Source organism: Scyliorhinus torazame, chromosome 4 (assembly GCF_047496885.1).
Source record: "Scyliorhinus torazame isolate Kashiwa2021f chromosome 4, sScyTor2.1, whole genome shotgun sequence".
NCBI classification, from domain to species: Eukaryota; Metazoa; Chordata; class Chondrichthyes; order Carcharhiniformes; family Scyliorhinidae; genus Scyliorhinus; species Scyliorhinus torazame.
The window spans coordinates 342,863,646-342,879,879 of NC_092710.1; the positions used below are offsets into that span (position 1 = coordinate 342,863,646).

The 16,234-nt window shown below is 49.9% G+C and overlaps 1 protein-coding gene across 1 annotated transcript in view; it reads right to left on the minus strand.

The window, feature by feature from the left end:
• Positions 1–16,234, minus strand: part of LOC140411190 (dynein axonemal heavy chain 8-like) — a 2,783,184-nt gene that overhangs the window by 191,014 nt on the left and 2,575,936 nt on the right. Inside the window, exon 74 of the mRNA XM_072500280.1 lies at positions 2,565–2,720. Within this exon, the coding sequence (XP_072356381.1) occupies positions 2,565–2,720 (156 nt within the window). The remainder of the gene's footprint in view (positions 1–2,564; positions 2,721–16,234) is intronic.

Here is a 16,234-nt window from a genome sequence, read left to right on the forward strand (position 1 = left end):
CATTCCAGGCAACATCCTGGTAAATCTCCTTTGCACCTTTTCCAAAGCTTCCACATCCTTCCTAAAATGAGGCGACCAGAACTGTACACAGTACTCCAAATGTGGCCTTACCAAAGTTTTGTACAGCTGCATCATCACCTCACGGCTCTTAAATTCAATCCCTCTGTTAATGAACGCGAGCACACCATAGGCCTTCTTCACAGCTCTATCCACTTGAGTGGCAACTTTCAAAGATGTATGAACATAGACCCCAAGATCTCTCTGCTCCTCCACATTGCCAAGAACTCTACCGTTAACCCTGTATTCCGCATTCATATTTGTCCTTCCAAAATGGACAACCTCACACTTTTCAGGGTTAAACTCTATCTGCCACTTCTCAGCCCAGCTCTGCATCCTATCTATGTCTCTTTGCAGCTGACAACAGCCCTCCTCACTATCCACAACTCCACCAATCGTGGGACTTCTGGTGTTTTTTTGAATTTGTTCGTGGGATGTGGGCGTTGCTGGCTGATCCTGCATTTATTGCCCATCCCTGAGAGCATTTAAAAGTCAGCCACAACACTGTGGTTCTGGAATCATGTGTAGGCCAGAGCAGGTAAGGAAGGCAGATTTCCTTCCCTGAAGGACATTAGTGAACCAGATGGGTTTTTATGACAATTGACAATTATCTCATGATGACCTTTAGACTTTTAATTCCAGATTTTTAAAAATTGAATTCAAATGACACCAACTGCCATGGTGGGATTCAAACCTAGATCCCCAGATCATTACCCGGGGTCTCTGGATTACTAGTCCAGCGACAATACCACTATACCACTGCCTCCCCGGTAATGTGCTGAGCAGTTGCACGAAAAGTGGCTCTCCCTTGGGAACTTCAATTTAGGCCCTTTTAACCCATGAATAGGCACCAAAATAACAAAATTAGCCCCCACCCTCACCCTAAACTAATAACCATCTGAGGAAATGCCTTCAAATCAGCCATGGAGCCGGAAAAATGGTAAGAGAAAAAGTTGGGAGAGGAGGACCTAGATCTCAGACATGCGGAGCGAAGCAGAGCAGAGCACGGCAGACCAAATGGGATCGACAACATGATCGCTGGCCCACCCATCAATGGAGCAGTGGATGTAGCTCCTTTCAAAAGCGCTCCAAAAACACAGGGACTCCATGAAGAAGGACCTCATGTCAGCCATGACGTTGGTCATAGAAACTGCGTTGGCCCCCTTCAAAGAGGCACTGAAAAGAATGGAGGGGAGACTGGAGACCCAGGACGGTACAGTGCAGGAACAGGAGAAGGCAGGAGAACGTTCTGCCTCGTTGCAAGGTTGGTAACAACCCAGACAGCACTCAACGGCAAGATGGAAGAACAGGTCAGGCCGCAAGAAGCTAAGGATTGTTGGGCTACCTGAGGGTGCTTCACTGGGCAGGGAATTCCATAGATTCACAACCCTTTGGGTGAAGAAGTTCCTCCTAAACTCAGACCTAAATCTACTTCCCCTTATTTTGAGGCTATGTCCCCTAGTTCTGCTTCCACCTGCCAGTGGAAACAACCTGCCCGCATCTATCCTATCGATTCCCTTCATAATTGTATATGTTTCTATGAGATCCCCCCTCATCCTTCTAAATTCCAACAAGTGCAGTCCCAGTCGATTCAACCTCTCCTCGTAATCCAACGACCTCAACTCTGGGATTAACCTCGTGAATCTCCCCTGCAAGTACGTCCTTTCTCAGGTAAGGAGAACAAAACTGAACACAATACTCCAGGTGTGGCCTCACTAACACCTTATACAATTGCAGCATAACCTCCCTAATCTTAAACTTCATCCCTCTAGCAATGAAGGACAAAACTCCATTTGCCTTCTTAATCACCTGTTGCACCTGTAAACCAACTTTTTGCAACTCATGCACTAGCACATCCAGGTCTCTCTGCACAGCAGCATGTTTTAATATTTTATCATTTAAATAATAATCCCTTTTGATGTTATTCCTACCAAAATGGATAACCTCACATTTGTAAACATTGTATTCCATCTGTCAGACCCTAGCCCATTGGCTTAAACTATCCAAATCCCTCTGCAGATTTCCAGTATCCTCTGCAATTTTGCTTTACCACTCATCTTAGTGTCATCTGCAAACTTGGACACATTGCACTTGGTCCCCAACTCTAAATCATCTGTGTAAATTGTGAACAATTGTGGGCTCAACAGTGATCCCTGAGGTAGCCTCCTCAGCCTGAACTGGTCTGCCTGACAGCTGAAGAGCAGTCCAGCCCCAGGGACATATTCCCTTTCCTAACAGCTGCTCCCTCAGACCAATGACTTTAAAACAGCAGCTGGAACATGCGTCAGGGCTTCTTGGAAAGTCCACAACACTCGGAAAGGCTTCAAATCCCCTGACACCCATTGAAACTCAAAGCATCCATTCAACTCCACAGGCCTGTGATTGACAGTTAATGGTTTAGACACAGCCACTTTGGGGGATCGTTTATTTATCTTTAGCGATTATTGTAGTCAGTGTACTGCTCTACAAGCTAAAAAACACAAGTTCAAAACTTGGTGAATTCCTACCTGTAATTCGTTATTTTTCTCCTTCCTCTTGATCCAGGTTTTACCCTGTGTCTGAGGGTCTATGAGAAGAGGATACCTGGTTGCCTTGGTTACAATGATACCATTTTGAACTGACAGGTCATCATTTGGTAACCCTTGGAGGTTCCACTCACTAATCTGAAAGGATAAAATCACACAGACTGAATGAAGACAATGAAGTATGTCTGGCCACAAATACAGCAACTATCCCGTTGTACTGGAAGCATCGTGGGGGAGGCGCAAAACGAGTTTCACGCCAGGTGCAAAACTGTGTGCAAGTCAGCTGACCACGTGGAGTATTGTGTTCACATGCCCTCACTGGACGTGATCCAGATAATCATATTTAAATTATCCATTGGGCTAATCTAAATATATGCGGGTGGTTTGAGGCTGCTTTCTCCCTGTTCCTGGGAGTCACCGATCTTGCCAGATGGCCTCATCCAGGTGCTGATTAGCACTGGTCTCCACAAGGGGAGACCAAGCGTGATGGCAACTCTGGGGGTCTCAGAGGCCATTGGAGCCCCCCCCGGTGGAATAGACAGGGCAGTGCCTTGGCACTCCCCCATCTCCTGGGCACCCTGGCAGTGGAAACTGGCACTGCCAGGATGTCAGGGGCACTTCCCGGGTTCCAGGTTGGAAGTATTCAGGGTTCCAGGATTGGTACTGCCAAGGATCGGGGCCTGAGTGGGGGCATGTCCATGAAAGTGGGGAGTGAAGTGTAGGTATGAAGAGTGGGGATGAAGGAGGGGGTCCTGAAAGGGGGAAGGGCTGAAACAGTGACATAAAAGTTTCTATCAGTAGATGAATAGAAAAAGATTGGTGAAGACAAATGTAGGTCCCTTACAGTCACAAACAGTAGAATTTATAATGGGTGACATAGAAATGGCTGAGCAACTGAATACATACTTTGCTTCTGTTTTCACAAAGGAATACACAAATAAGACGGCAGCAAGGTAGCACAGTGGTTAGCACAGCCAGGGTCCCAGGTTCGATTTCCGGTTTGGGTCACTGTCTGCCGGAGTCTGCACATTCTCCTCGTGTCTGCATGGATTTCTTCCGGGTGCTCTGGTTTCCTCCCACAGTGCAAAGGTGTGCAGGTTTGGTGGATTGGCCATGCTAAATTGCTCCTCGTGTGTCCAAAAGGGTTGGGTGAGGTTACGGGGATAGAGTGGAGGTGTAGGCTTGGGTAGGGTGCTCTTTATAAGGACCAGTGCAGACTTGATGGGCCAAAAGACCTCCTTCTGTACTGTAAATACTATGATTCTATAAGACAGCAATGTGGGGGAACGCAGGGTTTAGTGAGAGGGAGCAACAGAAGGAGTTCAATATTATTAGAGAAATGGTGTGGGGGAAATTGATGGGTTTGATGAATGATAAATCCCCAGGGCATGATAATCTACATCCCAGCATTCTTAGAGAAGTGGCTGTAGAAATAGTGGATGGGTTGGTGGTCATCTTCCATGATTCTATAGACTCTGGAACAGTCCCTGCAGATTGGAGGGTAGCTAATGTAACTCCACTATTTAAAAAGGGAGGCAGAGGGAAAATAGGGAATTATAGACCAGTAAGCTTGACATCGATAGTGAGGAAAATTCTAGAATCCACTATTAAAGATTTTATAGCAGAGCACTTCGAAAAGAGTGGCAGGATTGGACAGAGTCAGCATGGATTTATGAAGGAGAAATCAAGGTTGACAAATCTACTGGAATTCTTTGAGGATGTAACTAGTAGAGTTGATAGGGGGAGCCAGTGGATGTGGTGTATTTGTACTTTCCAAAGGTTTTCAACAAAGTCCCACATAAGAGATTAGTGTGTAAAATTAAAGCACATGGGATTAGGGGTGGTGTATTGAGGTGGATAGAAAACTGGTTGGTAGACAGGAAACAAATCTTTTTTCAAATGGCAGGCAGTGACTAGTGGGTATTGGTGCTGGAGCCCCAGATATTCACAATTTTATCAATGATTTAGATGAGGGAACAAAATGTAATATCTTTGCTATTGACACAAAGCTGGATGGGAAGGTGAGCAGGAGCACTGGCTGTCACCAAGCCCCGCCTGCCCACTGTGCCCCTGCTCCCATCCATCCTGCCCCGGACAGGTAGGCACAACCCATGCTTTGCAAAGAGGACCCATGGTACACCACAGCTACGGTCCCAACGGATGCCCACCCCCTCGCCAGAGCCCCATTCGTTGGTCCTGCCCATACGCATGCCACCAAGCATGGTGCTGGCCGGCGACACACGGTGGCCTCTCCCACCCCATAATGGGGTGCCAGGGTAGCACATGGCCCACCCATGGCCACCCTCAGTAGACCACACAGGAGAGCACAGGACAGGGACCACATCGATAGTGCTAGGCATCGGTAGGTGGGCTGGTTTGAGGCTCCCTGGTAGCAGGCAGAGTGTTGGGAGGAACAGTCGGGGTGGGCGTGGGAAGGGGGAGGGTGACATGCAGGGGCAGGGGCTACACTGCAGACCAAAGCCACCGTGTAGCCTGTTGGAATTGGGTGGGCACTTGGAGTATGCATTATTCTAACATGACTCACCTTTACCCCCTGCAGGCAATGGATTTCGGAGTCCACCCAGGAATGGTTGGCATCTGCCTGGCCGCGGCGGCCCAAGCAGACGTAATGAGTCTGCATGAGCAGGAGCTGCTCGGAGAGGCCCCAGCTGAACAGGAGGCTGCCCCAGAGGAGCAGGGGTCAGCAGGTGAGGATAGAGAGCCGGCCGCACAACAGGCCAAGGAGGAGGTGGGAAGAAAGTGCTCCATCATGGCCTCGTACATCAGCCACGCCTGTCATTTGAGGATGTGCTGAACCGAGCGTGTCGCCGAAGACTATGGCTGAGCAGGGAGACCATGCGACATCTGTGCCAAATAATGGCGCACCTGGAACCGTAGGGGAGTGGCCATCAAAGTGATCGTCGCCCTGAGCCTTTTTGCCATGTTGTCCTTCCAGGCACTGAATAGGGACCTGTCTGGGATCTCACAGGCGTCGGTGCACAGGTGTATCCATGCTGTCACGAATGCCGTGTAGGTCAGGGCAGCACAATGTGTCAACCTCAATCTGGACTGAGCCCACCAGTTTGCCCTGACAGCGGGATTCGCCGCCGTCACAGGCATGCCCCGGGCAGCGTGCACGACACATTCATTTTTTTTTGTTGTTCATGGCTGCGGGCATTCATTGGCCATCCCTAATTGTCCTTGAGGTGGCAGTTAAGAGTCAACCACATTGCTACGTGTTTGGAGTCACATGTAGGCCAGACCAGGTAAGGATGACAGATTTCCTCAAGGACATGAGTGAACCCGATGGATTTTTATGACAACTGACAATGGCTTCATGGTCATCCTTAGACCTTTAATTCCAGATTTTTATTGAATTCAAATTTTATAATCTGCAGTGGTGGGATTCAAACCTGGGTCCCCAGAGCATTACTCTGGGTCTCTGGTTAGCTAGTCCAGTGATAATACCACTACGCCACCGCCTCCCCTCACTCATCAGTGCCCAACATCTTTGAGGTGCACCCTCGGGTGAGGGGTTATCCGCCCTGGTTGTGGCTAATGGCGCCTAGTCTGATGGGTGCTTCATCGAGCGGTGCATCGGCAACCTCAGGAAACAGTTCAGCTGCCTGGACCACTCTGGTAGTGACCGCCAGTACAACCCCAAGAGGGTCTCCAATCGTGTAGGCCTGCTGTGTCCTCCACAACATCGTGCAACAGAGGGGCGAAATACTGGATGGGGAGGAGGAACGCCAGGCCTCGTCCGATGAGGGGGATGCGAGGGGGGCCAGGATATGGCAGGATATGCCAGTCCAGCAAGGCACAAGGGGCCCCTGGCGTGTGAGCCAGGGCTGCCGCGCACGGGACTACCTGATCGACTCCAGGTTCGCCAACTTGGGGGCCTGGCCACCAGCAGCTCAACTGTCCCATCCCACCCGCACATACCTCGCCCCAAACCCCATGTCCACTCACCCTGCACTTCATCCCCCACACCCCATCTCCTCCACACCCCTCCAAACTTCCCTCCAGCTGCAGGGTATCGGCCACCCAGCACTGCACGGGTGGTGTCCGCAGTGGAGGCCTTGGGGGTGAAGGTATCAGCCATGGGCCAGGATCTAAGGCCTGGGGCACTCTGATTCTGGCGATGCTGGACGGAGAATCCCGCCCAATATCTCCCCTTGACAAAACCGTGCTGACTATCCTTCATTAATCCTTGCCTCTTCAAGTGGAGATTAATTCTGTCCCTCAGAATTTTTCTGTGCCACATGCAAGACATCCGAACAGTTCTGGCTAACATATTTATTTAGTTTTGTGAGGGCCACGAAGAATCATAGATTATCATAGAATTCTCAGTGCAGAAGGAGGCCATTCGGCCCATCGAGTCTGCACTGGCTCTTGGAAAGAGCACCCTACCCAAGGTCAACACCTCCACCCAGTGACCCCACCCAACTCTAAGGGCAATTTTGGACACTAACGGCAATTTAGCATGGCCAATCCACCTAACCTGCACATCTTTGGACGGTGGGAGGAAACCGGAGCACCCGGAGGAAACCCACGCACACACGGGGAGGATGTGCAGACTCCGCACAGACAGTGACCCAAGCCGGAATCGAACCTGGGACCCTGGAGCTGTGAAGCAATTGTGCTATCCACAATGCTACCGTGCTGCCCATCCAGCACAAGTTGAAGTATAGAAAGAAATAACATTTATTTGCAATAACATATATATACAATAGCAGCAGCAACTCCCTTGCTGCTCACTCTCCTCTAGCCGGTTCTAAACTGGCCAGCTTTATTTATGCAGGGAATCTGCTAATGATTTCTCCGGCCCCTTCATTGGGGAAGCTCATACTCCCAAAGGATTATGGGATTGCAATTAGTCCCCAGCCAATGGTAAGCAGGCAGGTTATAACATCCCTCCCCCCCAAAGTCCAAGGAATCCACCGAAGACCCTGGCAAAGGAGGCCGTCGGACTTGTTTTGCCGCACGAGGCGCTGGATTGGGCGGTGTGTAACAAGACGGAGAATGACGCTTCCGTGCTGATCAGCGTAGCAGTTGTATATCCACGGCCCGTGGGCACGAGGATTCCCCCTCTGAGGCGTCCTGTGTCTCCATCTCGAAGTTGGAGTCCGCTGCCTCCGTCATCTTGGCGTCTCAGGTTCTGCAACGACCTGCGCAGGCTTTGAGTGCGGCACCAGAGGAAGATTGTGAGGAATACTTTCCACTGTGCCTGGTCTCTGCGGCTGTTAAAATGAGCTCCGGGGGCGGAGAATCTTTGGAAGGGATGGTCTTCTAGACTGAACGTGGTCGACATGCTTGCGCTGGAGACGACCATGGGCTTGCACCTGGTAAGAGATAGGGCCCATTTGGCGAAAGATTACGCCAGAGACCCACTGGGCACCACCAGCAAAATTCTGAATGAACACTGGGTCACCGGGTGCAAACTGCCGAGTCGGCAAAGGCCAAGAAAAACCATGTCCCTGTCGTTCTTGTGTGCAGCGTACTTTTGCGCCAATGTCTAGGAAAACCATGCTAAGGCAGGTGCGAAGTCTCCGGCCCATTAGGAGTTCCGTGGGAGCTACCCCAGTCACCGCATGTGGGGTTGTCCTATATGAAAACAAAAAACGAGCCAGTCTCGTGTCCATCGACCCAGAAGACTGCTTCTTTAGGCCTCGTTTGAATGTCTGCAGTGCGCGCTCCGCCAACCCATTTGAAGCCGGGTGGTATGGAGCGGTGTGGATATGGCGGATGCCGTTCATCTTCATGAACCTCGCAAACTCCTCACTTGTGAACGGAGTGCCGTTGTCCGTGACCAGCACCTCGGGGAGGCCATGCGTACTGAAAGACAAACGCATCTTCTCGATTGTTGCACAGGACGTTGTGCCTACCATCTTATGCACCTCTAACCATTTAGACTGGGCACCGATTAATAGAAAGAACATGGATCCTTGTAAAGGACCGTCGAAGTCCGCATGCAAGCGTGCCCAAGGCCGCCCTGGCCATTCCCAGTGATGTAGGGGCGCGGCCGGCGGAAGCTTCTGATGCTCCTGGCAAATGGAGCAGTTTTGGGCCACCTTCTCAATGTCAGTGTTGAGGCCAGGCCCCCAGACATAACTCAGGGCCAACATTTTCATTTTGGTCACACCCGGATGCCCATTGTGCAAGTCTCTTAGTATCAGCTCCTGTCCTTTTTCCGGGATAATCACACGAGTCCCGCACAAGAGGAGACCGTCTTCCACGCTAAATTCTGACAGCTTGGAGGAAAATGCCTGCAACTCACCTGGGAGCCGTCTATGCTCCCACCATACAGAACTATGTGCCGAACCTTTGACAGGACTGGCTCCGTCTGGGCCCACTCACGGATCGGTGATGCCGTGACAGGCAAGGTGTCCATAAAATTTAGGGTTGCAACCACCTCACCGGTCGTGGGAGTCAACATGGGGCCGGTCGATAAAGGCAATCGGCTCAGTGCGTCGGCATTTGCTATCTGCGTACCTGGTTTGTGCTCCAGAGAATACTCGTATGCAGCAAGCAACAAAGCCCAGCGCTGGATCCGTGCAGAAGCGATGGGCGGTATTGGCTTATCCTCTCTGAAAAGTCCCAGCAGAAGCTTATGATCAGTCACGATAGTGAAGTGGCGGCCGTACACGTACTGGTGGAAGCGTTTCACCGCAAAGACCACCGCCAGGCCCTCTTTCTCAATCTGCGCGTACTTCTTTTCCGCTGCAGTCAATGTGCGGGATGCCCGTTCTCCATCTTGTGGGACAGGACGACCCCAATACCATACGGGAATGCATCACAGGTGATGAGCAAAGGCTTTCCAGGATCATAGTGGGTTAGTAACCCAGAGGACAATTGTTGTTTTAGCCGCGGAAAGCGGTTTCTTGCGGCTGACCCCAAACCCAGGCGTGATTCTTCTTTAGCAGAAGGTGCAAAGGGGCCAGCGTAGTTGCCAGATTGGGGAGGAACTTCCCGTAATAGTTTACGAGGCCGAGAAAAGAACGAAGATGCGAAGTGTCAGTCGGGGCGGGGGCCTGTTGAATGGCACGCACCTTCTCTGCGACGGGGTGCAAACCGTCGCGGTCCACCCGATAACATAGGTAGACTACTTCCTTTGCCTGAAATACGCACTTTGTGCGACGTAAACGGACTCCAGCCTCCGAAAAGCGTCTAAGGGCAGCTTCCAAATTTTCCAAATGTTCCTGCTCCGACATCCCTGTAATCAAAACGTCGTCTAAGTAGACAGCAACACGTGGTAAACCTCTCAAAATGCCCTCCATGACACGTTGAAAAATAGTGCAGGCAGCGGATACCCCAAAGGGCAACCGTGTATATTCAAACAGGCCCCGTATTAATCGTGTATTAATCATTACATATGGCCAGGAGGCAGGGTCCAGCTCCAACTGTAGGTAGGCATGACTCATATCTAATTTTGTGAACGAGAGTCCGCCTGCAAGCTTCGCGTAGAGGTCCTCTATGCGAGGCACTGGATATCGGTCGAGCCGGGAAGCCGTATTCACTGTAAGTTTATAGTCGCCGCACAAGCGAACTGTGGCATCTGGCTTCATTACAGGTACAATTGATGCTGCCCAGTCAGCGAAACGGACGGGCCTGATAATACCTAAAGTCTCCAAACGAGTGAGCTCCCCTTCTACCTTCTCGAGCAAGGCGTAAGGCACCGGGCGCGCCCGGAAATAGCGCGGCGTGGCTCCTGGTTCGACTTGGATACGGCCATAGCCCCTTTTATTTTCCCCAAACCGGACTGGAATACATCTGGGTATCGTCCTAGCACCTCAGCCAACCCTTCAGAAACTGTTTGGAGGATGTGCTGCCACTGCAGCCGCAAAAGGCGCAACCAGTCCCGACCGAACAGGCTGGGCCCATGGCCGCGCACCACGATAAGTGGGAACCACCCCTCCTGGCGTCCATAAATAACAGGGGTCATCATAGTTCCTGCAATGTCCAATGGTTCCCCCGTAAAGGTGGCCAACCTGGCCTATGTGTCGGTTAATGCAAGGGTCTGTATACCCTGCTTGATGGGGTCGAATGTCCTCTGGGCGATCCCGGAGACCGCTGCACCAGTGTCCAACTCCATCTCAAATGGGTACCCGTACTGTCACCTTAATGGAGGCCACACGGGGAGCTGCCACACAATGCAGCTGCAGGCAGTCGTCCTCCGTCTCCACGTCCTCAGGAGTAGTCGCTGCAGGTTCATCCAAATGGAAGGTACGGCCCCTGGGCTGGCCCCAGTTTCTGACGGAAAGACGGCGCCTCTGGCACTCCCAGGACCGGCGTCCGCGATGAGGTCGGCGCCCACAGGTCTGACACGGACATGGCTCCTCATCCATTGGTTCTGGAGAAGGCTCCCTTTGGGGAAGAATGTCCGACGGACACTGGAGTCGATCCGGACGTCGCGTCGCCCAAGGTACCGCAGGAGTGCGGGGGGGGGGCTTTCGGACGGAAGGGGTTGCGCCCCAAGGCATGCACCTCCATTCCCTGTAGCTCCTGCACTCCTCGTTCTGCGCTCTCTCGGGACAATACTATTTGAATGGCCTGTTGAAAAGTCAATGTTGGCTCAGCCAACAACTTTCTCTGGGAGGCCGCATTGTTAATACCGCAAACCAAACATTCGCGTAACATTTCTGACAAGGTCTCACCATAGTCACAGTACTCCGCAATCCTGCGTAGCCTGGATAGAAAGTCGGCAAGGGATTCTCCTGGGGTCCTCTCAGCGGTATTAAACCGGTAACGCTGGACTATCGTGGACGGGGTTGGGTTAAACTGTTGCCCCACTAAGTTCACAAATCTATCAAACGTTTTGGTGTCCGGCGCAACTGGGTACGTAAGGCTCCTAATCACCCCAAATGTATGCGGGCCGCAGGCGGTGACCAATATGACCACCTGGCGCTCGTGTTCGGTGATGTTGTTTGTCCGAAAATAGTAACGCATCTGTTGTGCGTACTGGTTCCAGCTTTCCAGCGCAGCGTCAAAAACATCCAAACGTCCGTACAGTGGCATGGTATAATAGAAAACAACTTCCAACCTGTATCCAACAAAAATCCAGGGAGGTGGCTTCAGCAGTGTAGACAGCTATTCACTTTAACCCTCGTCGCCAGTTTTGCGAGGGTCACGAAGAATCCAGCACGAGTTGAAGTATAGAAAGAAATAACATTTATTTACAATAACATGTTAAATACAACAGCAGCAGCAACTCCCTTGCTGCTCATTCTCCTCTAGCCGGTTCCAAATTGGTCAGCTTTATTTAGGCAGGGAATCTGCCAATGATTTCTCCGGCCCCCTCATTGGGGAAGCTCATACTCCCAAAGGATTGTGGGATTGCCATTAGTCCCCAGCCAATGATAAGCAGGCAAGTTATAACATTTAGAAATAGGTAAAACTTTAGAAATAAAGCCAGAATAAGGAATAGGAGGATAGAGCAGATGAATGCGTGGCTGGAGAGATGGTGTAGCCGGGAGGGATTCAGATTCTTGAGGTACCAGTGCCAGTTCTGATGCAGATGGCACTTGTACAAACTGGACAGGTTGCACACAGGCAGAGCTGGGACCAATGTCCTTGCGGGGGCTTTTGCTAGTTCTGTTAGGGCGTATTTAAGTATGGCAGGGGGTGGGATTCCAGGAGTAGGAACAGATAGGTCAAAATCAGATAAGGAAAATGGAGGTAGAAAGTTAGTAATAGAACATAGAAAATACAGCACAGAACAGGCCCTTCGGCCCACGATGTTGTGCCGAACCTTTGTCCTCGATTAATCATAGATTATCATTGAATTTACAGTGCAGAAGGAGGCCATTCGGCCCCCTGAGTCTGCACCGGCTCTTGGAAAGAGCACCCCACCCAAACTCAACACCTCCACCCAACACCAAGGGCAATTTTGGACACTAGGGGCAATTTATCATGGCCAATCTACCTACCCTGCACATCTTTGGACTGTGGGAGGAAACCGGAGCACCCGGAGGAAACCCACGCAGACTCCGCACAGACAGTGACCCAAGCCGGAATCGAACCTGGGACCCTGGAGCTGTGAAGCAATTGTGCTATCCACAATGCTACCGTGCTGCCCTTAAGAACAAATAAATCTACACTATATCATTTTACCGTAATCCATGTACCTATCCAATAGCTGCTTGAAGGTCCCTAATGTTTCCGATTCAACTACTTCCACAGGCAGTGCATTCCATGCCCCCACTACTCTCTGGCTAAAGAACCTACCTCTGATATCCCTCCTATATCTTCCACCTTTCACCTTAAATTGATGTCCCCTTGTAATGGTTTGTTCCACCCTGGGAAAAAGTCTCTGACTGTCTACTCATCTATTCCCCTGATCATCTTATAAACCTTTATCAAGTCGCCCCTCATCCTTCTCCGTTCTAATGAGAAAAGGCCTAGCACCCTCAACCTTTCCTCGTAAGAACTACTCTCCATTCCAGGTAACATCCTGGTAAATCTTCTTTGCACCTTTTCCAAAGCTTCCACATCCTTCCTAAAATGAGGTGACCAGAACTGTACACAGTACTCCAAATGTGGCCTTACCAAAGTTTTGTACAGCTGCATCATCACCTCACGGCTCTTAAATTCAATCCCTCTGTTAATGAACGCGAGCACACCATAGGCCTTCTTCACAGCTCTATCCACTTGAGTGGCAACTTTCAAAGAGGTATGAACATAGACCCCACGATCTCTCTGCTCCTCCACATTGCCAAGAACTCTACCGTTAACCCTGTATTCCGCATTCATATTTGTCCTTCCAAAATGGACAACCTCACACTTTTCAGGGTTAAACTCCATCTGCCACTTCTCAGCCCAGCTCTGCATCCTATCTATGTCTCTTTGCAGCCGACAACAGCCCTCCTTACTATCCACAACTCCACCAATCTTCGTATCGTCTGCAAATTTACTGACCCAACCTTCAACTCCCTCATCCAAGTCATTAATGAAAATCACAAACAGCAGAGGACCCAGAACTGATCCCTGTGGTACGCCACTGGTAACTGGGATCCAGGCTGAATATTTGCCATCCACCACCACTCTCTGACTTCTATCGGCTAGCCAGTTCGTTATCCAACTGGCCAAATTTCCCACTATCCCATGCCTCCTTACTTTCTGCAGAAGCCTAACATGGGGAACCTTATCAAATGCCTTACTAAAATCCATGTACACTACATCCACTGCTTTACCTTCATCCACATGCTTGGTCACCTCCTCAAAGAATTCAATGAGATTTGTAAGGCAAGACCTACCCCTCACAAATCCGTGCTGACTATCCCTAATCAAGCAGTGTCTTTCCAGATGCTCAGAAATCCTATCCTTCAGTACCCTTTCCATTACTTTGCCTACCACCGAAGTAAGACTAACTGGCCTGTAATTCCCAGGGTTATCCCTAGTCCCTTTTTTGAACAGGGGCATGACATTCGCCACTCTCCAATCCCCTGGTACCACCCCTGTTGACAGTGAGGACGAAAAGATCATTGCCAACGGTTCTGCAATTTCATCTCTTGCTTCCCATAGAATCCTTGGATATATCCCATCAGGCCCGGGGGACTTGTCTATCCTCACGTTTTTCAAAATGCCCAACACATCTTCCTTCCTAACAAGTATTTCCTCGAGCTTACCAGTCTGTTTCACACTGTCCTCTCCAACAATATCACCCCTCTCATTTGTAAATACAGAAGAAAAGTACTCGTTCAAGACCGCTCCTATCTCTTCAGACTCAATACACAATCTCCCGCTACTGTCCTTGATCGGACCTACCCTCGCTCTAGTCATTCTCATATTTCTCACATATGTGTAAAAGGCCTTGGGGTTTTCCTTGATCCTACCCGCCAAAGATTGTTCATGCCCTCTCTTAGCTCTCCTAATCCCTTTCTTCAGTTCCCTCCTGGCTATCTTGTATCCCTCCAATGCCCTGTCTGAACCTTGTTTCCTCAGCCTTACATAAGTCTCCTTTTTCCTCTTAACAAGACATTAAACCTCTCTTGTCAACCATGGTTCCCTCACTCGACCATCTCTTCCCTGCCTGACAGGGACATACATATCAAGGACACGTAGTACCTGTTCCTTGAACAAGTTCCACGTTTCACTTGTGTCCTTCCCTGACAGCCTATGTTCCCAACTAATGCACTTCAATTCTTGTCTGACAACATCGTATTTACCCTTCCCCCAATTGTAAACCTTGCCCTGTTGCACGCACCTATCCCTCTCCATTACTAAAGTGAAAGTCACAGAATTGTGGTCACTATCTCCAAAATGCTCCCCCACTAACAAATCTATCACTTGCCCTGGTTCATTACCAAGTACTAAATCCAATATTGCCCCTCCTCTGGTCGGACAATCTACGTACTGTGTTAGAAAAGCTTCCTGGACACACTGCACAAACACCACCCCATCCAAACTATTTGATCTAAAGAGTTTCCACTCAATATTTGGGAAGTTAAAGTCACCCATGACTACTACCCTGTGACTTCTGCACCTTTCCAAAATCTGTTTCCCAATCTGTTCCTCCACATCTCTGCTACTATTGGGGGGCCTATAGAAAACTCCTAACAAGGTGACTGCTCCTTTCCTATTTCTGACTTCAACCCATACTATCTCATTAGGGTTATACTCCTCAAACTGCCTTTCTGCAGCTGTTATACTATCTCTAATTAACAATGCCACGCCCCCACCTCTTTTACCACCCTCCCTATTCTTATTGAAACATCTATAACCAGGGACCGCCAACAACCATTTCTGCCCCTCGTCTATCCAAGTTTCCGTGATGGCCACCACATCGTAGTCCCAAGTACCGATCCATGCCTTAAGTTCACCTGCCTTATTCCTGATGCTTCTTGCGTTGAAGTATACACACTTTAACCCATCTCCGTGCCTGCAAGTACTCTCCTTTGTCAGTGTTCCCTTCCCCACTGCCTCATTACACGCTTTGGCGTCCTGAATATCGGCTACCTTAGTTGCTGGACTACAAATCCGGTTCCCATTCCCCTGCCAAATTAGTTTAAACCCTCCCGAAGAGTACTAGAAAACCTCCCTCCCAGGATATTGGTGCCCCTCTGGTTCAGATGCAACCCGTCCTGCTTGTACAGGTCCCACCTTCCCCAGAATGCGCTCCAATTATCCAAATACCTGAGGCCCTCCCTCCTACACCATTCCTGCAGCCACGTGTTCAGCTGCACTCTCTCCCTATTCCTAGCCTCGCTTAAATATATGGCAACAAACCAGAGATGACAACTCTGTCTGTCCTGGCTTTTAACTTTCAGCCTAACTCCCTAAACTTGTTTATCACCTCCACACCCCTTTTCCTACCTATGTCGATGGTACCAATGTGCACCACGACTTCTGGCTGCTCGCCCTCCCCCTTAAGGATCCTGAAGACACGATCCGAGATATCCCTGACCCTGGCAGCTCAGTAAAGTTTTCAGATACGATAGAGTAGGAGATAGAAAAGGAGGGGGAGTAGCATTAATGGTTAAAGAATCAATTCCAGAAGTGAGAAGGGATGATATGCTAAATGGGTCACAAATAAGGCTTTAATGATTGAGCTTAGAAATAAAAAAGAGGCAGTCATACTACTGGGAGTATACTACAGACCCCCAAATTGTGGAAGGAACTTGGAGGATCAAATATGTTGGCAGATTTCTGCCTGT